This window comes from Amblyraja radiata, chromosome 2 (genome assembly GCF_010909765.2).
Source record: "Amblyraja radiata isolate CabotCenter1 chromosome 2, sAmbRad1.1.pri, whole genome shotgun sequence".
NCBI classification, from domain to species: domain Eukaryota; kingdom Metazoa; phylum Chordata; class Chondrichthyes; order Rajiformes; family Rajidae; genus Amblyraja; species Amblyraja radiata.
This window is the reverse complement of record NC_045957.1, coordinates 116570539-116594217: the sequence shown is the minus strand read 5'-3', so window position 1 is coordinate 116594217 and position 23679 is coordinate 116570539. Positions and strand designations below refer to the sequence as shown.

The 23679-nt window shown below is 46.2% G+C and overlaps 1 protein-coding gene across 1 annotated transcript; it reads right to left on the bottom strand.

Annotated features, from left to right (window-relative positions):
* Positions 1-1507: 1507 nt before the first annotated feature.
* On the bottom strand, positions 1508-21167 carry LOC116967452 (nuclear transport factor 2-like). The gene is made up of 5 exons (XM_033014020.1): positions 21121-21167; positions 17267-17394; positions 16329-16400; positions 3896-3994; positions 1508-1754 (listed from the first exon to the last, which is right to left on the bottom strand). The coding sequence occupies exons 2-5, from the start codon at positions 17363-17365 to the stop codon at positions 1641-1643; spliced, it is 384 nt and encodes a 127-aa protein (XP_032869911.1). The 5' UTR covers positions 17366-17394; positions 21121-21167; the 3' UTR covers positions 1508-1640.
* Positions 21168-23679: the final 2512 nt, after the last annotated feature.

The window sequence follows — 23679 nt, the reverse complement described above, 5'->3', positions numbered from 1 at the left end:
GAATGGGTGGCTTTTCGGGTGGAGACTCCCATCTTCAGACTGGTTAGGGATAAGGGAAACGAGAGATATAGACCATGAGGTGGAGAAATAAAGAACAATTGATAAAATATATGCAAACAAGTAACGATAATAAATGAAACAAGCCATTGTTAATGTTTGTTGGGTGAAAAGGAGAAGCTAGTGCGACTTTGGTGGGGAGGGATAGAGAGTATGAATATTGACTTCTCTGTCTTCCCTTTCTCTCTCTCCATCCCTCCGGCCTTCCCAGTTCTCGGACTAATCTGACTATCCTCGTTTACATTTTGTTTGCTTTGTTGTTACCTTCTCCTAGCTAACAATGATCTTCTACATTTTCCTTGAACTTCATCCCCTTTGTCTCATTTTCACACCTCACTTCCTTATCTCTGTATCTCCCCCTCCCCCGACTCAGTCTGAAGAAGGGTCTCGATCCTAAACGTCACCCATTCCTTCTATCCAGAGATGCTGCCTGTCTCGCTGAGTTACTCCAGCATTTTGTGTCCATCTGCAGTCTTTGCAAATCTGGATTGGTAAACTCCAGTTGAATATTCTGTATAAATATTTATAGATCTCAGTAGATGCATTTACTAATGTTACTTTTATTCCAAATTACATTATGAAAACACTAACATCTCAGAACATTTTATAATCCCAAACATGGAAAACAGGTTCAAGGAACTCGTCAGATTGACGAAGTTCGTGAATTGATCAGCGACTTTCCGTAAATGTCCTTCATGACTAAAAGGTCTTGTCAAGTTTTCAACTGATGCTGAAAAGTATATATTTTTTACAAAAAAACGTACAAAAGGATGGCATTCTAACCCGCTGGTGAAGCGCTGATAATGCCTCAGTTTCTTGGATTGCTGAACAGACTGATGAGTGTAGAAGTTGGGAGGTCATGTTGCAGTTGTATAAGATGTTGATGAGGCCGCATTTAGAGTATCGTATTCAGTTCTGGGCACCGTGTTACAGCAAAGATGTCAAGCTGGAAAGGGTACAGAGAAGATTTACGAGGTGGCTGCCAGGACTGAGCTACAGGGAGAGGTTGAGTAGGCTGGGACTCTATTCCTTGGAGCGCAGGAGGATGAGGGGTGATCTTATAGAGATGTATAAGATCATGAGTGGAATAGATGCACAGAGTCTATTGCCCAGTGTAAGTGAATCGAGGACTCGAGGACACAGGTTTAAGGTGAAGGGGAAACGATTTAATAGGAATCTGAGGGGTAACTTTTTCACACAAAGGGTGGTGGGTGTATGGAACGAGCTGCCAGAGGAGGTAGTTGAGGCTGGGACTATGCCAACGTTTAAGAAACAGTTAGACAAGCACATGGATAAGGCAGGTTTGGAGGGATATGGACAAAAATGCGTGTAGGTGGGACTAGCGTAGATGGGACATGTTGGGCGGAGTGGGTTAGTTGGGCCGACAGGCCTGTTTAAACACTGTATCACTCTATGACTCAATGAGATTGAAAACGTTCAGAGCCGAACACTGTATTAAACCGATTTACTTAATGACATTGGTCCCCTACTACAGTAATGCAATTGTCAATACATCGTTCCACTACAACGTCAGTTGAAACCAAGTTAAAGTCAACCAAAATGTTTTAAAAAATAAAATCAACCTAACAGAAGTTATGTAGAGCTAATCTAAACATATCATTTGTGCAGATCCACTTGTCGTTATCATTTTTCAGAAGAAATAATTGATGAAAGCCAATCACTGGGTCATCGTCCACCTACGGAAGAAATTGATATTTTAAACAATTCTTAAAAATAGATAAATATAAAATGTAACTTTATAAGGTAATAGGGTGTGGAAACAGGCCCTTCGGCCCAACTTGCCCACACCGACCAACATGCCGCAACCATACTAGTCCCACCTGCCTGCGTTGGCCCATATTCAACACACTAGGAGCATTGAGAACAGCATTCGCGACCTCCGCAATGCACTGTTGCACCGAACACCACAGCCCCACCCGGCTCGGACCTGCCCCGCAAAGAGTGGGTGGCCCTGAACTGGCTCCGTACAGGGGTCGGCCGGTTCAACGCCAACATGCATCGCTGGGGGCTGCGTTCATCAGCAGCCTGCATGTGTGGAGCAGACCAGCGAACAGCGCAGAGCGTCATTTTCGACTGTGCTGTCCTCCGCCCCCCTGGTGGAGGAGTAGACCTCACGGCCCTCGACAACAGCACATTGATCTGGCTACAGCGCCTGGGGGGGGCGTTACATAACCTCTGCTGCTTCAAACATAAGAAGAAGGCCCGTATCCCACCAAACCTGTCCTATCCATTACATATGGCCTTTGTCACAGTGAAATTATTTTTGCATGTAGTTCAGTAAAAATCACACTTAAGTGCAAGAGCTTAGGAATGGTAGATTACAGGGACCCAAGAACTAAGTTCCAGGAGCAGAATTAGGCCATTCGGCCCATCAAGTCTACTCCACCATTCAATCGTGGCTGATCTATCTCTCCCTCCTAACCCCATTCTCCTGCCTTCTCCCCATAACCACTGACACCCGCACTAATCAAAAATCTGTCTATCTCTGCCTTAAAAATATCCACTGGCTTGGCCCCCGCAGCACTTCTGTGGCAATGGATTCCACAGATTCACCACCCTCTGAATAAAGAAATTCCTCCTCATCTCCTTCAGTTTAGTTTAGTTTAGAAATACAGCGCGGAAACAGGACCTTCGAGCCCACCGAGTCCACTCCGACCAGCAATCCCTGCGCACTAACACTATCCGACACACGCTAGGGTAAATTTACAATTTTACCAAGCCAATTAGCCTACAAACCAGTAGGTCTTTGGTGTGGGAGAAATTCGGAGCACCCGGAAAAATCCCCCATGCAGTTCAAGATCTGATGGACTTACTGATCTTATAGACTCAGTGGGTCACACAGAGAGTTGTGAGTCTGTGGAATTCTCTGCCTCAGAGGGCGGTGGAGGCCGGTTCTCTGGATACTTTCAAGAGAGAGCTAGGCAGGGCTCTTAAAGATAGCGGAGTCAGGGGATATGGGGAGAAGGCAGGAACGGGGTACTGATTGTGGACGATCAGCCATGATCACATTGAATGGCGATGCTGTCTCGAAGGGCTGAATGGCCTACTCCTGAGTATAGTGAGTATATAAGTTGGGATGTAATGTTAAAATTGTACAAGGCATTGGTGAGGCCAATTCTGGAGTATGGTGTACAATTTTGGTCGCCTAATTATAGGAAGGATGTCAACAAAATAGAGAGAGTACAGAGGAGATTTACTAGAATGTTGCCTGGGTTTCAGCAACTAAGTTACAGAGAAAGGTTGAACAAGTTAGGGCTTTATTCTTTGGAGTGCAGAAGGTTAAGGGGGGACTTGATAGAGGTTTTTAAAATGATGAGAGGGATAGACAGAGTTGACGTGGAAAAGCTTTTCCCACTGAGAGTAGGGAAGATTCAAACAAGGGGACATGACTTGAGAATTAAGGGACTGAAGTTTAGGGGTAACATGAGGGGGAACTTCTTTACTCAGAGAGTGGTGGCTGTGTGGAATGAGCTTCCAGTGAAGGTGGTGGAGGCAGGTTCGATTTTATCATTTAAAAATAAATTGGATAGTTATATGGATGGGAAAGGAATGGAGGGTTATGGTCTGAGCGCAGGTATATGGGACTAGGGGAGATTATGTGTTCGGCACGGACTAGAGGGGTCGAGATGGCCTGTTTCCGTGCTGTAATTGTTATATGGTTATATGGTTGTCTATTGTTGAAAGGTCTGTTTCCACGCTCTGCCGCTAATCTAAACTAAGAACAAAATTAAGGTCACGCTTCGGACAAACCCAAGCCGAACCAAGGTAAAGGAATAACCAGAGGAATTCCGATCTCTGAAGTGAGTTCCTTGCTCACCTTCAGCTGTCCTACCACCATGCAAAGAACACAGTTGTCCGGCGCTGGTTGATGATCCTCGGCTGTAATGTTGTGCTGAATTTTCTGGAACGGTAGACCCTGCAGGTTGAACAAAATCGGTAAAAAATATTCACTGTGGAGGAAGGAACTGCAGCTGCTGGTTTAAACCGAAGATGGACACAAAAAGCCGGAGTAACTCAGCGGGACAGACAGCATCGCTGGAGAAAAGGAATGGGGGACGTTTCAGGTCTGAAAAAGGGTCTTGACTTTCATAAGATCAAGAGTCAAGAGTGTTTTATTGTCACATGTCCCAGACGGGACAATGAAATTCTTACTTGCTGCAGCACAACAGAATGTGTGAATATGTAAACATTGTATATAACGGGGGAAGAGAAAAACAAGAAAAAGTTTAATAAATAATAAATATAGTGCAATAATAATATAGTCTTTTGCAGTTCAGAGCTCTGAGCTTATTCGTTGTTGTGTTCAATAGCCTGATGGCTGTTAAAGTGATAAGTGATAGGAGTAGAATTAGGCCATTCGGCCCATCTAGTCTACTCCACCATTCAATAATGGCTGATCTATCTCTCCCTCCTAACCCCATTCTCCCGCCTTCTCCCCATAACCTCTGACACCCGTACTAATCAAGAATCTATCTATCTCTGCCTTAAATACATCCACTGACGGCCTTCACAGTCTTCTGTGGCAAAGGATTCCAAAGATTCACCACCCTCTGACTAAAGAAATTTCTCCTCATCTTCTTCCTGCAAGAACATCCTTCTATTCTGAGGCTGTGACCTCCCTCGAGTCCCAGACTCTCCCACTAGTGGAAACATCCTCTCCACATCCACTCTATCCAACTTTAAAACATTCATTGTTTTTCTCTCAGCATCAACTGGAGCAGCGGCTGGATGACCTCAGGACATTCCTGGAAAACGAGTTTCTTGGGCAAGACCTACAGTGAGGTTGTCACACCGAGGATACAAGGAGGTCAAGGGTGGGTGACAATAAGGAGCAGAAGTAAACATGGAGTGCAGAAGGCCCCGGTGGCTGTACCTATTGAAAACAGGTGTGCCCACTTGGGAACTGTCGGAGTGGACGACACGACAAGATTGAGTGGCTGTGATTCCAACCCTGGTGCCGAGGCTCAATGGGGAAGAGTGACGTCAGGCAGAGCTATAGTGGTGGGAGTCTCCATCGTCAGAGGTGCGGACAGGAGATTCGATGGCAGCAGGCGAGACTCCAGGATGGGGTGATGCCTCCCTGGTGCCAGGGTCCAGGACGTCTCGGAGCGGCTGCACGGCATCCTCGAGATTGAGGGGGAGCAGCCGGGAGGTTGTTGTGCATGTTGGCACGAACGATATAGGTAGGAAGAAGAAGGAAGTTCCACGACTCGAGTTTATGGAATTGGGTAGAAGGCTGAAAAGCAGGGCCTGCAGGGTAGCATGTAGGTAAAACTGAGAATGTAGGTAAAAGAGGCTTCTGGAATAAACGTGACACGTGGTGTCTGGCTCAGCTAAGAGTCGTTTGTTCTTTGCTTTCTGTCGTGGGATCCTGCAACTGGGGACCCCGATGCTACACGTAACCAGTTGTAGGATCGACTGAATCCCATGGCAGAAAGCAAAGAACAAATGACACTTAGCTGAGCCAGCCACCTTGTGTCATGTTTATTCCAGAGGCCTATTTTACCTACATTCTCAGCAGCCCGTGTGCAGATAAGGCCGATCAGTGTGTCTGACCTTGGAGTTGTTAATGAGCTCTTGTGGCTGGGCCTTCTCGTGAGGCTGCTGGCGGGTCGCCAGCGGTGACGGGCTGTATGCAAAACCAACGTGGGCTGAAGGCACCGCAGTAGTGATTTCAGGATTGCTTCCAGTAACGTCCATGTAAGAACAGGAAGATAGGGAAAATGAATGTGTGGCTGAGGAGTTGGTGCAGGAGACAGGGATTTACATTTCTGGATCATTGGGATCTTTTCTGGGGCGGGAGTGACCTGTATAAAAAGGACCTAAACTGGAGTGGGACCAACGTCCTAGCGCGAAGGTTTGCTAATGCTACTAGGGAGGGTTTAAACTAGATTGGCAGGGGGGTGGGATCTCGTGCAGGACAGAGGCACGTGAGAGGCTGGAAGTTGGTATTGAGGGTGGTGTGGGAAAGGTTAGTGGACAGAATAGGCAGGTGAAAGGTGGAGAGTGAGGAAGGAGGGTTGGTTTAAACTGCACCTATTTAAATGCAAGGGGCCTTATGGGCAAGGCAGATGAACTTAGGGCATGGATAGGTACGAGCGACTGGGATGTTGTAGCCATTACTGAAACCTGGTTAAGGGAGGGGCAGGACTGGCAGCTCAATGTTCCGAGATACAGGAGCTTCAGGGGTGAGGGAAAAAGAGGAGGGGGGGGGGGGGGGGGGTTGCATTGTTGGTTAAGGAGGATGTCACCACTGTGTTCAGAGGTGACATTACGGACGGTTCGTCTAGTGAGGTTATATGGGTGGAGCTGAGGAACAAGAAATGGATGATCACCTTGTTGGGGGTGTACTACAGACCCCCAAATAGTCAACGGGAATTAGAAGAACAAATGTGTCGGGAGATTGCAGACAGCTGCAGGTCAAATAAGATTGTAGTAGTTGGGGATTTTAACTTTCCCAATATAGACTGGGAAAATCATAGTGTGAAGGGTTTAGATGGGGGTGCAATTCCTCAAAAGTGTACAGGAGAGTTTTCTTAAGCAGTATATGGAGGCTCCCACACATGAGAGGGCGACGCTGGATCTAGTATTGGGAAATTGGGAAGGGCAAGTTAATGTAGTGTGTGTGGAGGAGCCTTGTGGGACCAGTGACCACAGTTCGATTAGGTTTAAGATAGTTATGGATAGGGACGGAGAGGGTCCACGTGTTAAAATGCTCAACTGGGGTAAGGCCAACTTTGAGAGTATGAGAGAAGGTCTCGCTCAAGTTGACTGGAGCAGGTTATTTGAGGGGAAAGGAACATCGACCAAGTGGGATGTTTTTAAAAGTCTACTGATGAAAGCTCAGGATGTGTACGTCCCCGTTAGAGTGAAGGGCAAAGCAGGCAAATGTAAGGAAGCTTGGCTGACGAGGGAAATTGAGACGTTAGTCAAAAACAAGGATGCATGGGACAGGTATAGGCAGCTGGGATCAAGTGCATCCCTGGAGGAGTTTCGGAAACTAAGGATTAACGTGAAAAAGGAAATCAGAAGGGCTAAAAGGGGCCAGGAGATAGCTCAGCGGTTAACATTAAGGACAATCCCAAAAGATTTTATAAATACATAAGGGGAAAAGAGAGAGAGTGGGACCTCTCAGGAATCAAAGTGGTCACCTCTGTGTGGATCCACAGGAGATGGGCAAGGTCCTCAATGAGTATTTCTCCTCTGTATTTACCGAGGAGAAAGACGGTAAGACGGAGGAAATTGAAGCAGTCACTGGAAGTGTCTTGAGAGCAGTCAGTGTTACCGTCGAGGAAGTACTGAAGGTACTGTCGTGTTTGAAGGTAGACAAATCTCCAGGGCCTGATCAGATATATCTGAGGACATTGCGGGAAACTGGAGAGGAAATTGCGGGGGCCCTGGTTGAAATTTACACGCCGTCCTTAGATACAGGAGAGGTGCCGGAAGACTGGAGGGTGGCAAATGTTGTGCCTCTTTTCAAGAAGGGCAGCGGGGAAAATGCTGGGAACTATAGGCCGGTGGGCTTAGCATCTGTAGTTGGAAAGTTACCAGAGATTATTCTGAGGGATAGGATATACAGGCACTTGGATGGGAAAGGGCTGATTAGGTCAGCTTGGTCTTGTACGTGGGAGATCGTGTCTCACAAATCTGATTGATTTTTCTGAAGATGACACCAAAAAGGTCGATGAGGGCAGAGCTGTAGATGTATTGTACATGGACTTCAGTAATGCGTTCGACAAGGTTCCGCATGGTAGGCTACTCTGGAAGGTTAGATCACATGGGATTCAAGAAGGGATAGCTGAAAGGAAAGCAAATTGGCTCCATGGAAGGAAGCAGAGGGTGATGGTGGAAGGTTGTTTCTCAGACTGGAGGCCTGTGACTAGTGGTGTGCCTCAGGGTTCGGTGCTGGGCCCGTTACTGTTTGTCATCTACATCAGTGATTTGGATGAGAACATACAGGGCAAGATTAGCCAGTTTGCTGATGATACAAAAGTTAGTGGTTTTGCAGACAGTGAAGATGGTTGTGAACGATTGCAGCATCATCTGGATCGATTGGCCAGGTGGGCAGAGGAATGGTTGATGGAATTTAATACAGAGAAGTGCGAGGTGTTTCATTTTGGGACGTCGAACAAGGGCAGGAGCTACACAGTAAATGGTAGGCCTCTGGGTAGTGTTGTAGAGCAGAGGGATCTAGGAGTACAGGCGCATGGTTCCTTGAAGGTTGAGTCACAGGTAGATAAGGTGGTCAAAAAGGCTGTTGGCCGTATGGCCTTCATCAACCTGAGTATTGAGTATAGAAGTTGGGAGGTCATGTTGCAGTTGTATAAGACGTTGGTGAGACCGCATTTAGAATATTGTGTTCAGTTCAGATATATCAAAATAGATTATGAAAGAAAACTGGCAGGGAACATAAAAACTGACTGCAAAAGTTTTTATAGATATGTGAAAAGAAAGAGATTAGTTAAAACAAATGTAGGTCCCTTGCAGTCAGAAACGGGTGAGTTGATCATGGGGAACAAGGATATGGCGGACCAATTGAATAACTACTTTGGTTCCGTCTTCACTAAGGAAGACATAAATAATCTGCCGGAAATAGCAGCGGACCGCGGGTCAAAGGAGTTGGAGAATTGAGTGAAATCCAGGTTAGCCGGGAAGTGGTGTTGGGTAAATTAAATGGATTAAAGGCCGATAAATCCCCAGGGCCAGATAGGCTGCATCCCAGAGTACTTAAGGAAGTAGCTCCAGAAATAGTGGATGCATTAGTAATAATCTTTCAAAACTCTTTAGATTCTGGAGTAGTTCCTGAGGATTGGCGGGTAGCAAACGTAACCCCACTTTTTAAGAAGGGAGGGAGAGAGAAAACGGGGAATTACAGACCAGTTAGTCTAACATCGGTAGTGGGGAAACTGCTAGAGTCAGTTATTAAAGATGGGATAGCAGCACATTTGGAAAGTGGTGAAATCATTGGACAAAGTCAGCATGGATTTACAAAAGGTAAATCATGTCTGACGAATCTTATAGAATTTTTCGAGGATGTAACTAGTAGCGTGGATAGGGGAGAACCAGTGGATGTGGTGTATCTGGACTTCCAGAAGGCTTTCGACAAGGTCCCACATAAGAGATTAGTTTACAAACTTAAAGCACACGGCATTGGGGGTTCAGTATTGATGTGGATAGAGAACTGGCTGGCAAACAGGAAGCAAAGAGTAGGAGTAAACGGGTCCTTTTCACAATGGCAGGCAGTGACTAGTGGGGTACCGCAAGGCTCAGTGCTGGGACCCCAGCTATTTACAATATATATTAATGATCTGGATGAGGGAATTGAAGGCAATATCTCCAAGTTTGCGGATGACACTAAGCTGGGGGGCAGTGTTAGCTGTGAGGATGATGCTAGGAGACTGCAAGGTGACTTGGATAGGCTGGGTGAGTGGGCAAATGTTTGGCAGATGCAGTATAATGTGGATAAATGTGAGGTTATCCATTTTGGTGGCAAAAACAGGAAAGCAGACTATTATCTAAATGGTGGCCGACTAGGAAAAGGGGAGATGCAGCGAGACCTGGGTGTCATGGTACACCAGTCATTGAAAGTGGGCATGCAGGTGCAGCAGGCAGTGAAGAAAGCGAATGGTATGTTAGCTTTCATAGCAAAAGGATTTGAGTATAGGAGCAGGGAGGTTCTACTGCAGTTGTACAGGGTCTTGGTGAGACCACACCTGGAGTATTGCGTACAGTTTTGGTCTCCAAATCTGAGGAAGGACATTATTGCCATAGAGGGAGTGCAGAGAAGGTTCACCAGACTGATTCCTGGGATGTCAGGACTGTCTTATGAAGAAAGACTGGATAGACTTGGTTTATACTCTCTAGAATTTAGGAGATTGAGAGGGGATCTTATAGAAACTTACAAAATTCTTAAGGGGTTGGACAGGCTAGATGCAGGAAGATTGCTCCCGATGTTGGGGAAGTCCAGGACAAGGGGTCACAGCTTAAGGATAAGGGGGAAATCCTTTAAAACCGAGATGAGAAGAACTTTTCTCACACAGAGAGTGGTGAATCTCTGGAACTCCCTGCTACAGAGGGTAGTCGAGGCCAGTTCATTGGTTATATTTAAGAGGGAGTTAGATGTGGCCCTTGTGGCTAAGGGGATCAGAGGGTATGGAGAGAAGGCAGGTACGGGATACTGAGTTGGATGATCAGCCATGATCATATTGAATGGCGGTGCAGGCTCGAAGGGCCGAATGGCCTACTCCTGCACCTAATTTCTATGTTTCTATGTCTATGTTTCTATGTTTCAGGGCACCATGTTATAGGAAAGATATTGTCATGCTTGAAAGGGTTCAGAAAAGATTTACGAGGATGTTGCCAGGACTAGCGGCTGGGTCTCTATTCCATGGAGCGCAGGAGAATGAGGGGTAATCTTAGAGAGGTGTACAAAATCATGAGAGGAATAGATTAGAGTAGATGCACAGAGTCTCTTGCCCTGAGTAGGAAAATCAAGGACAAGAGGACATAGGCACAAGGTGAAGGGGAAAAGATTTAATAGAAATCCGAGGGTTAACTTTTTCACACAAAGAGTGGTGGGTGTATGGAACAAGCTGCCAGAGGAGGTAGTTGAGGCTGGGACTATCCCATCATTTAACAAACAGTCAGATAGGTACATGGAAAGGACAGGTTTGGTGGGATATGGACCAAGCGCAGGCAAGTGGGACTAGTGTAGCTGGGACATTGTTGGTCAGTGTGGGCGTTGGGCTGAAGTGCATGTTTCCACACTGCATAGTCACTATGACCCTATGACTCTAATCTAATTATATTCTACCTATCAGTGGTAGCCAGTGCCATCTTCTTCGCTGCCGTGTGCTGGGGCAGCTGGGTGAAGGCCTCGGATGTCAATCGATTAACAATCTCATCAGGAAGGCCGGCTCCGTCCTGGGGGTGGAGTTGGATTCATGGGAGATGGTCTTGGAGGGGAGGATGCTCCTCAAATTGCAGAGCATCTTGGACAATACAGCTCACCACCCTCCATGACACACTGGTCAACCTGAGGAGCAACTTCAGCAACAAACTGGTTCCACCAAGATGCAGGACAAAACGCCACAGGAGATCCTTTTTCCCTGTGGCCATCAAACTGTACAACTCCTCGCCCTTCTGTCATGGGGTAAACTGACTCCCCTCCCCCAATCTTTGCACATCCCCAAGCCTTCCACTCGTCACTTTAATTTCATATTTCAAACACTACACTTGGAAGAGATGAGACTCCTCCTAGCAGGCAAAGCAGACCACTTCCAAAAGACGTGGTCTGCATTTATGGAACTATTACAAGTATAAGGTGCAATAGTAATTTAAAATATAAATGGTACCAGGATCTGGTAATGGGGGGTATAAAATAAATTTAAATTAAAAAAAAATACGGTTGGTATATCCTTTTTTGCGGAGTTTTGTGTTACAATAGAGCGATTGTTTTTCCTTTTTTTTCTTTTCTTTCTAGGGTCTAATTTCCTTTCTTTACTTCCTTCTCTAACTTCTTCCCTAAGGGGCTTTCTTTTCCCAACACTTTCCTGCACCACGATTCTTGCTCACTTTCCTTACTTCTTTTATTTCTATCTTTTCTAAAGCTCGTAAAACGAAGTGGTACAACAAATGTATTAAGATATATGTGATGTGTATTATTGTAATTTACTGTACTTCTAATTAAAAAAAAGAAAATAAAAAAAAAAAAAAAAGAAAATTCATATTTCACTTAAACACTTTATGTTTTCATGACTGTTGGCAGATCAATTTCCCTCCTGGGATAAATAAGAATTTCAGAATAAGGGGTAGGCCATTTGGAACGGAGATGAGGAAGAACATTTACACCCAGAGTTGTGAATCTGTGGCATTCTCTGCCTCAGAAGGCAGTGAAAGCCGATTCTCTGGTGCTTTCAAGAGAGAGTTAAGAGCCTGTCCCTCTTGGCAATTTTTCCGGTGACTGCCAGCATCATTGACTGACGTATCAGGTCACCGGAAAATTCGCGGTGACGCGGCGTGATGACGCGTGGTGTTTTTTCAAGTGTCGCAAATTTTTTTTGTCGCTACTGGGTTTTGAAACATAGAAAATAGGTGCAGGAGTAGGCCATTCGGCCCTTCGAGCCTGCACCGCCATTCAATATGATCATGGCTGATCATCCAACTCAGTATCCTGTACCTGCCTTCTCTCCATACCCCCTGATCCCTTTAGCCACAAGGGCCACATCTAACTCCCTCTTAAATATAGCCAATGAACTGGCCTCAACTACCTTCGGTGGCAGAGAATTCCAGAGATTCACCACTCTCTGTGTGAAAAATATTTTTCTCATCTCGGTCCTAAAAGATTTCCCCCTTATCCTTAAACTGTGACTCCTTGTTCTGGACTTCCCCAACATCGGGAACAATCTTCCTGCATCTAGTCTGTCCAACCCCTTAAGAATTTTGTAAGTTTCTACAAGATCCCCCCTCAATCTTCTAAATTCCAGCGAGTACAAGCCGAATCTATCCAGTCTTTCTTCATATGAATGTCCTGACATCCCAAGTCCTGACATCCCAAGAAATGTTCAAAATCTTTTGGCGACATTGATATGACGCCGGCAGTCGCCGAAAAAAAAAATCACCAAGTGGGACAGGTCCTTTAGATAGAGCTCTTAAAGATAGCGGAGTCAAGGGATATGGGGAGAAGGCACTAACACTATCCTACACACACTAGGGACAATGTACATTTATACCAAGCCAATTAACCTACAAACCTGTGTGTCTTTGGAGTGTGGGAGGAAACTGAAGATCTCGGAGAAAGCCCACACGGTCACGGGGAGAAGGTACGAACTCCGTACAGACAGCACCCGGAGTCGGGATCGAACCCGGGTCTCTGGCGCTGCTAGGGCTTTAAGTCAGCAACTCTACAGCTGCGCCACCGTGATGCCCATAATCTCTGCATTATTAGAAGATAGACACAAAATGCTGGAGTAAACTCAGCGGGACAGGCATCACCTTTGCAGAGAAGGAATGGCCTGTCCCGCTGAGTTACTCCAGCATTTTGTGTCCGTCTTCGATTTTAACCAGCATCTGCAGTTCCTTCCTACACATTTTGTCTGCATTATTAGACATAGTTGATAAAGAATTTAAGCTGAACTTTCATCAACATGCAAAAGAAGTTACAAGAGTTTATGAAATGTGCAGAAAGGAACTGTTGATGCTGCTTTACACCGAAGAGACACAGAGTGCTGAAGTAATTCAGAGGGTCAGGCAGCATCTCTGGAAAGAAAGAATGGGTGACGTTTCTGGTCGGACTTGATCAGTCATGATTGAATGACTCAATGGGCTGAATGGCCTAATTCTACTCCTTTCACTTGTGAACTTGGAACCCTTCTTCAGACTGAAAGCAGAGGGGGATAGGGGAAGAAAGGTAGGAAAAGGCCAGAACAAATCAGGGCCAGCAACAGATGATCAAGGATAGGTGGAGCCCATAATGGCCCATTGTTGGCTTTGGAGAGGTGTACTATTGGGGGTACTATAGGGATCAGTGTGAGAACCCTCACTGTTATCTATATTAAAGGTCTGCATATGAATTTAAGTGCTATGATTACAATGTTCCCAGATGACATAAAAATGAGAAATGCTGTTCATACTGTGGCTTCAGCCACTGATTCATATTGATGAGTTTAGACTTTAGAGATACAGTGTGGAAACAGGCCCTTCGCCCCATCAAGTCCATGCCGACCAGCGATCACCCCTTACATTAACACTGTCCTACACACTAGGGACAATTTACAGAAGCCAATTAACCTACAAACCTGTACGTCTTTGGAATGTGGTAGGAAACCGGAGCACCCGGAGAAAACCCGTGTGATCACAGGGAGAACGTACAAACTGCACAGACAGCATCCGAAGTCAGGATCGAAGCCGGGTCTCTGGCGCTGTGAGGCAGCAACTCTACCGCTGCTCCGCTGTGTGAAACATGACTTCTTAGAATGGAAGGAAGCAGTATCTTCGTTGCCTGAAATTTATACACAGGTATAATTGCTAATAAATGAGCAACATAAGCAACTAATGTCATAAAAGTCAGCAACGCTACCGCTGCGCCAATGTGCCACTGTTGATAAAATGGTCACAGCAACGCAGATAGAATTTAATTCTGAAAGAAAGAGTGTGATTCATATATCAGAGGATTCATTAGGCTAGCTGAAACACAAAGGACGATACATGTCCAAGGATCTCTTAAGGCAGTGGCAGGTAGCTAGTACTATTAAGATGTACAGGGCACTAACCTTCAATACAGCAAGATTACAAGAACAGGGTGTAACTGGTACAACTATATGTTTGCACTCAAAGTTATTCCCTTTATCATGAATTGTATCTATACAGTGGACGAATCATAGAAACATAGAAAATAGGCGCAGAAGTAGGCCATTTGGCCCCTTCGAGCCAGCACCGCCATTCAATATGATCATGGCTGATCATCCTGAATCAGTACCCCGTTCCTGCTTTTTCCCCATATCCCTTGGTTCCGTTAGCCCTAAGAGCTAAATCTAACTCTCTCTTGAAATTATCCAGTAAATTGGCCTCCACTGCCTTCTGTGGCAGAGAATTCTAGATTCACAACTTTCTGGGTGAAAATGTTTTCCCTCATCTCAGTCCTAAATGGCTTGCCTCTTATTTTTAAACTGTGTGACCCCCTGGTTCTGGACTCCCCCAACAACGGGAAAAAATTTCCTGCATGAATTAAGAATTTGATATGTTTCTATAATATCCCATCTTATCATTCTAAATTCCAGTGAATACAAGCCTAGTTGATCCATTCTTTCATCATTTGTACATCATAGGCTCAATTGTAATTGATTGTAAATGTTGTCTTTCCGCTGACAGGTTAGCACGCGACAAAAGCTTTTCACTGTACATCCGCACACGTGTCAATAAACTAAACTGAAACTAAACACTATTGAGTTTAGTTTATTGTCACGTGTAGCGAGGTACGGTGAAAAGCTTTTGTTGCTTGCTATCCAGTCAGCGGAGAGACAAGAGACAAGATCACTACATTCTGGAAATTATTTGATTGTACTGGAGGGGCTGCAAAGGAGCTTCATCCGAAAATTGTGTAGGAAGGAACTGCAGATGTTGGTTTAAACTGAAGATAGGCACAAAATGCTGGAGTTACTCGGCGGAACAGGCAGCATCTCTGGAGGGAAGGAATTCCTTCTCTGAGTTACTCCAGCATTTTGTGCTTATCTTCGGTTTAAACCAACATCTGCAGTTCCTTCCTGCACAATTTCCAGATGAATCTTTGTAGATTTTCACCTGAGGAAGCACAATCTGCCACAGGCAATGATGGACCAATTCTACACGGCCATCGTAGAGTCTGTCCTCACCTTCTCCATCATGGTCTGGTTTGGCACAGCCAGCAAGCACGACACCCGGAGGCTGCAATGAATCGTCCGATCAGCTGAGAAGGTTGTTGGCTGCAACCTTCCCTCCATTGATGAACTGTACACTGCAAGGGCCAGGAAGCGAGCGGGCAAGATCATCTCTGACCCCTCTCACCCTGGCCACAAAACCTTTGAATCACTTCCCCCTGGAAGGCAACTCCGGATTGTCAAAGCTGCCACAGCCAGACATAAAAACAGCTTTTTTCCACGAGTAGTAGCTCTGTAGCCTCCTTTTGCTCTGGTATTTTATTTAATTCACATGTTTAATCGATAATGTTTTATTATTAATGTTTAATGTTTTATGTGTCGTTCCTAATTGTCACTGTATGTCATGTTGTCACTTGCGGGCAGAGCACCAAGGCAAATTCCTTGTATGTGAATACTTGTCCAATAAATGTTTTCATTCTTTCATTCATTTTGTGTCTATCTTCATCAGAAAAATGTCTGGTTGGAGCATTACAGTTACAAGGAAAGACTGGATAGGCTGGGTTTGTGTCTCTTGGGTGAGGTTTAAAAACAAATGTAGAGCACATATAGGGTAAATAATAATACTTTACCCCCAAGTATATAACCAGAGGGTATAACCAAAGTGCTGGTGTAACTCTGCGGGTCAGGCAGCATCGCTGGAGAACATGGATTGGTGACGTTTCGGGTTGGGTAGTTCAAGAAAGCCTCTAATAGACATATACTGTGTAGAAAGGTACTGCAGATGCTGGTTTAAACCGAATATAGACACAAAATGCTGGAGTAACTCAGCGGGACAGGCAGCTGCTCTGGAGAGAAGGAATGGGTGACGTTTTGGGTCGAGACCCTTCTTCTACTCACAGATATTTTCTCCATTATTGCAGCTTTTCCCTGGAAAGGTTGTCCTTCCCACGTTAAGCACGAACAGTCGCTCTGGAAGTGGAAACATTATCGCAAATTTAAGCGGTTGTTTAAAGTCTTCAGACAGAAAAATCACCAGGCACACCAGGTTTGTTGTAACAGCATCTCTTACGCTTTCAATCTAACCCTCTCTTGAAAACATCCAGTGAATTGGCCTCCACTGCCTTCTGTGGCAGAGAATTCCACAGATTCACAACTCTCTGGGTGAAGACATTTTTCCTCATTTCAGTCCTAAATGTCTTACCCCCTATTCTTAAACTGTGACCCCTGGTTCTGGACTCCCCCAACATCGGGAACATTTTTCCTGCATCTAGCCTAATAGGAGCAGAATTTAGGCCATTCGGCTCATCAAGTCTACTCCGCCATTCAATCATGGCTGATCTATCTCTCCCTCTTCACCCCATTCTCCTGCCTTCCATTAACCCCAGACACCCGTACTAATCAAGAATCTATCTCTGCTGTAAAAATATCCATTGACTTGGCCTCCAGGCTTCTGTGGCAATGAATTCCCCAGATTCACCACCCTCTGACCAAAGAAATTCCACCTCATCCCCTTCCTAACGGAACGTCCTTTAATTCTGAGTCTGTGACCTCTGGTCCTAGACTCTCCCACTAGTAGAAACATCCTCTCCACATCCACTCTATCCAGGCCTTTTACAATGAGGTAAGTTTCAATGAGGTCCCTCATCCTTCTAAACTCCAGTGAGTACAGGCCCAGTGCCCTCAAACATTCATCATATGTTAACCTACTCATTCCTGGGATCATTCTCGTAAACCTCCTCTGGACCCTCTCCAGAGCCAGCACATCCTTCCTCAGATATGGGGCCCAAAATTGTTCACAGTACACCAGTTACAACTGCAAAACTGTGCCGACTTACATATAGAGTGCCGAGCTGAGTTCGGTCTCGATCAAACTGTTGATAATAGTGCTGCACAAAACCTCTGCCGATCTGGTCCCACAAAGGTTGTTGAGCCATTTTGCTATCCAATAGTGAAAGAAACTGTCCTGTAACAGAGGTGTTAAAGTGTTATTATGTTTTCAACAATTCATTCGGGACTTTTCTGCTTCCTCTCCAATCAATTATACAGGTGTAATTTTCACAAGATCATAAGTGATAGGAGCAGAATTAGGCCATTCGGCCCATCAAGTCTACTCCGCCATTCAATCATGGCTGATCTACCTCTCCCTCCGCACCCCATTCTCCTGCCTTCTCCCCATAGCCTCTGACACCCGTACGAATCAGGAATTGATCAATCTTCCTCCCTTCCCCTCCCCTCATGTCCTGTGGTTCTCGATCCCCCTACTCTGGGTAAGAGACCCTGTGCGTTTACCCGATCTACTCCTGCCATGTGGTCTCGGGCTATTCAGCTTGTTGTCATGCAGTCTTCTCCAATGGTTGCCACCTTGTGGCGGAAGAGAAGCTTGCGTTTGTCCTCAAATCTGAGGGCTGATTAGTCTGGAACAATGAGGCACTGGCCGGGCTGCATTTGGGATATTGTGAGCAATTTTGGGCCCTACATCTGAGGAAGGATGTGCTGGCGTTGGAGAGGGTCCAGAGGAGGTTTACGAGAATGATCCCAGGAATGAGTGGGTTAACCTATGATGAGCCTTTGACGGCACTGGGCCTGTACTCGCTGGAGTTTAGAAGGATGAGGGGTCCCCTCATTGAAACTTACCCAATAGTGAAAGGCCTGGATAGAGTGGATGTGGAGAGGATGTTTCCACTAGTGGGAGTGTCTTGGAGAGAGGTCATAGCCTCAGAGATAAAGGACGTTCTTTTGGGAAGGAGGTGTGGAGGAATGTCTTTAGTCAGAGGGTGGTGAATCTGTGGAATTCTTTGCCACAGAAGGCTGTGGCGGCCAAGTCAGTGGATATATTTAAGGCAAAGATAGATAAATTCTTGATTCGTATAGGTGTCAGAGGTTATGGGGAGAAGGCAGGAGAATGGGGTTTAGTTTAGTTTAGAGAAACAGCGTGGAAACAGGCCCTTCGGCCCACCGAGTCCGCACCGACCAGCGATCCCCGCACATTAACACTACCCTACACACCCTAGGGACATTTTTTTTTAACATTTACACCAAGCCAATTAACCTGTACGTCTTTGGAGTGTGGGAGGTAACCGAAGATCTCGGAGAAAACCCACAGGTCACGGAGAGACCTACAGACTCCGCACCCGTAGACAGGATGAAACCCGGGTCTCTGGCGCTGTAAGGAAGTAGCTCTGCCAGTTAAGAGGGAAAGATATATCAGCCACGACTGAATAGCGGGGTAGACTAGATGGGTCGAATGGCCTAATTCTGCTCCTAGACCCTATTCACATGAGCAGACAGAGGATGGTGGTTGTGCAGTGGATGGGGCTGCAGCAGGGAGATACTCCTTACCATCATGGAGTCCATGCCACTGGACCTGTGTCTGTCTTGGCCAAAGACCAAGTGGACCAACCTCCTCACGTTAAAATGTCACGTGCAGCCGTCCACCTGGAGGGACATACCACCTGCACATCCCCATCAAAGAGCGGTGGCAACCAGCAATTGGTGACGGGAGGAGCATACTGATCGTCTGGCCACACCTAGCCATGACGTGGGTGCCATGGGCACCGCCAGCCATGGGCGGCACGATGGCGCAGCGGTAGAGTTGTTGCCTCACAGCGCCAGAGAGCCGGGTTCAATGCTGACTACGGATGCTTGTCTGTACGGAGTTTGTACGTTTTCCCTGTGAACTGCACGGGTTTTCTCCGGATGCTCCGGTTTCCTCCCACACGCAAAAGTTAATTGGCTTTGGTAAAAATGATAAATTGTCTCTCGTGTGTAGGATAGTGTTAGTGTACGGGGATCGCTGGGCCTGTTTCCGCACTGCATATCTAAACTAATCTAAATCTCACATCACATTGATCATCATCCACTCAGTAGATTGTCTTTGGGAAGCTACTGTCATCTGACTGGAAGCTAGCCATTCCCAGAATGAGTTTAGAAGTCCTCACCGAGCAATTCATTTCATGTTAGCTGTTGTATGAAAGCAAACTAGGATACTGCCATTAAGAATAACATTGATATTTTCTAAAGGAATTGGAATCATTGAGTCATACAGCGTGGAAACAGGCCCTTCTGCCCATACCGACCAACATGTCCCATCTACACTAGTCCCACCTATCTGCATTTGGCCCATATCCCTCTAAACTTTTCCTATCCATGTACCTGTCTAAATGTTTCTTATATGTTGCGATAGAACCTGCCTCAACTACCTCCTCCGGCAGCTCGTTCCATACATCCACCACCCTTTGTGTAAAAAAGTTACCCCTCAGGCTCCTATTTAATCTGCCTTAAACCCCCTCGCATTAAACCTATGTCCTCTGGTTCTCGATTCCCCTACTCTGGGGAATCTATTCCTCTTGTGATTTTGAACAACTCGAAAAGATCATCCCATCATCCTCCTGCTTTCCAAGGAATGGAGTCCTCACCTGCTCAACCTCTCCCTATAGCTCAGGCCCTCAAATCCTGGCAACATCCTCGTAAATCTTCTCTGCACCCTTTCCAGCTTGACAACATCGTTCCTATAACACTGTGTCCAGAAATGAACACAATATTCTAAATGTCTTGCAATATTCTAAATACCATGCAAAAAGCCTTTTTGACCACCCCTGTGACACCACTTTCAAGGAACTATGTACCTGCACTCTTAGATCCCTCTGCTCTACAACACTCCTCAGAGTCCTACGATTCACTGTGTAGGTCCTGCCCATGTTGGACTTTACTCAGTAAAGATTATCTCTGGGAACCTACCAGTATCTGTCTGGAAGACAGAACACCCGGAATGAGTTTAGTAGACTTTTACCTGGCAATATATTTTGCGCCTCTGTTATATAAAATCAAACCGGGACACTTTACTGACTTTATATTGCACTAAACGTTATTCGTGTTATTTTGTGCAGAAGATAGACACAAAGGGCCGAATGGCCTCCTCCTTCACCTATTTTCTGTTTCTAAAATGCTGGAGTAACTCCAGCGGGACAGACAGCATCTCTGGATAGAAGGAATGGGTGATGTTTTGGGTCGAGACCCTTCTTCGGACTGAAGTCAGAAGAGAGGGAGATCAGAGATAAGGAAGTGTCAGGTGTGGAAACGAAACAAAGGGGATGAAGTTCAAGGAAAATGTAGAGTAGATGGTTGCTAGCTGGGAGAAGGCAACAACAACAAAGCAAACAGAGATAAAATGTAATCGGAGACAGTCAGACTGGTCGAAGAACTGGGAAGGGGGAGGGATGGAGAGAGAGGGATAGCAAGGGATGCATGAAGTTAGAGAAGTCAATGTTCATACCGCTGCTCAAGCGAAAAATGAGGTGCTGTTCTGAGCACGAGGTGGAGCTGCTGCACAAACACGTGGAGACATGATCCTGTAAAATGTTACTCCAGCAGCACTTTCAAACCAACTTTTGCTCCCAGCTCAGTGCAGCAGGGATGGTGCAAGGGGGTCGTTTGCAAACTTGCAAGATCGCTGCAAGGGGACGAGTAGGGTCGGCAAGGCCCCCAGAGGGGAATAAGGAGAGGGATTACCCGGGACAGGGGGGGGGGGGGGCTGCTCTACTCCCCAGGCAGCGGCCGATGCCTCCCACCCACGGTGCGGGGTGGGGAAGGGGCGGGTTAGGGGACCATAGCTGGCCGCTACCCCTCATCCACAGCCCACCCCCCGCTGCCGCTGCACCGCGCCGCGCCGCGCCAACCCTCCCGCACTCACCCGGAGCCGCGCACAGGAGGAGGCGCGCACCCCACTGGCGCGCGCCCCCGACACACACACACACACCCCGGGGGAAGCGCGCCCCCGACAAACAAATCCCCGGGGAAGCGCGCGCGCGCGCCCCCACCCGCCTGCAGGTCCTGCAACCTCATCCCTGGGATCACACACGGAGTGTGCAGAATGCTGAGCATCTGGAATAGACAGACATTATATACAGATATATATTATTCTCTCTCAATCTATATATTTATATATATACTAGACCAAGTGCAGACCCGTTGGGTCTGTTTCCCCAACGGCGTTTGCGGGAGGCTGCGGCATCACACTCACATTAACCACCCCCCAAACACACAGGTGGGGGGAGGAGGGGGTGAGAGGAGGAGGAGGAGGAAACGGGACAGATTTGGGAGGGAAAGGAGAGCGGGGTAGGGGGTGAGAGAGATGTGGGGGAGGGGAGGGGGAGAGGGGAAAGAGTGGGGAGGGAGAATGGAGGGGGAAGGGGGGAGAGGTGGAACAGTGGGGAGGGAGGAGGAGAGGGGTAGGGGGAGTGATGGAAGAGGGACAGGGGTAGGAGGAAGGGGGCGGGTGGAGAGGGAAGTGGGTGGGGGAGAGGGGGATGGGTGGCAGAGGGAAACAGAAATTTAGTGCAGGAGTAGGCCATTCGGCCCTTCGAGCCTGCACCGCCATTCAATATGATCATGGCTGATCACCCAACTCAGTATCCTGTACCTGCCTTCTCTCCATACCCCCTGATCCCTTTAGCCACAAGGGCCACATCTAACTCCCTCTTAAATATAGCCAATGAATTGGCCTCAACTACCTTCTGTGGCAGAGAATTCCACAGATTCACCACTCTGTGTGAAAAATGTTTTCCTCATCTCGGTCCTAAAAGATTTACCCCTTAATCTTAAACTGTGACCCCTTGTTCTGGACTTCCCCAACATCGGGAACAATCTTCCTGCATCTAGCCTTAAGAATTTTGTAAGTTTCTATAAGATCCCCCCTCAATCTTCTAAATTCTAGCGAGTACAAGCCGAGTCTATCCAGTCTTTCTTCATATGAAAGTCCTGAAATCCCAGGAATCAGTCTGGTGAACCTTCTCTGTACTCCCTCTATGGCAAGAATGTCTTTCCTCAGATTAGGAGACCAAAACTGTAAGCAATACTCCAGGTGTGGACTCACCAAGACCCTGTACAACTGCAGTAGAACCTCCCTGCTCCTATACTCAAATCCTTTTGCTAACATACCATTCGCTTTCTTCACTGCCTGCTGCACCTGCATGCCTACTTTCAATGACTGGTGTACCATGACACCCAGGTCTCGTTGTATCTCCCCTTTTCCTAATCGGCCACCATTCAGATAATAATCTACTTTCCTGTTTTTGCCACCAAAGTGGATAACCTCACATTTATCCACATTATACTGCATCTACCATGCCTTTGCCCAATCACCCAGCCTATCCAAGTCACCTTGCAGCCTCCTAGCATCCTCCTCACAGCTAACACTGCCCCCCAGCTTCGTGTCAACCGCAAACTTGGAGATGTTGCATTCAATTCCCTCGTCCAAATCATTAATATATATTGTAAATAGCTGGGGTCCCAGCACTGAGCCTTGCAGTACCCCACTAGTCACTGCTGCCATTGTGAAAAGGACCCGTTTACTCCTACTCTTTGCTTCCTGTTTGCCAGCCAGTTCTCTATCCACATCAATACTGAACCCCCAATACCGTGTGCTTTAAGTTTGTATACTAATCTCTTATGTGGGACCTTGTCGAAAGCCTTCTGAAAGTCCAGATATAACACATCCACTGGTTCTCCCTTATCCACTCTACTAGTTACAGCCTCGAAAAATTCTGTGAGATTCGTCAGACATGATTTACCTTTCATAAATCCATACTGACTTTGTCCAATGATTTCACCACTTTCCAAATGTGCTGCTATCCCATCTTTAATAACTGATTCTAGCAGTTTCCCCACTACCGATGTTAGACTAACTGGTCTGTAATTCCCCGTTTTCTCTCTCCCTCCCTTTTTAAAAAGTGGGGTTACATTAGCTACCCTCCAATCCTCAGGAACTACTCCAGAATCTAAAGAGTTTTGAAAAATTATCACTAATGCATCCACTATTTCTGGGGCTACTTCCTTAAGTACTCTGGGATGCAGCATATCTGGCCCTGGGGATTTATCGGCCTTTAATCCATTCAATTTACCTAACACCACTTCCCGGCTAACCTGGATTTCACTCAGTTCCTCCATCTCATTTGACCCCCGGTCCCCTGCTATTTCCGGCAGAAAAGATATATATATTCTCTTTTGTGTATATATATATATATATATATATATATATATATATATATGTGTGTGAAAGATATATATATATATTTAGAGAGAGAGAGAAAATTATATATTTGTATATAAGGTAGAGAAGAAATGCTGGAGGCAGCATCCATGGAGAGGAGGAATAGATCTGTATATAATAGACCAGCTCCAGATTTTATATATAAACAAAAATGTTATGTATCTGCATATAATGTCTGTCTAGCTCCAGATTTATATATAT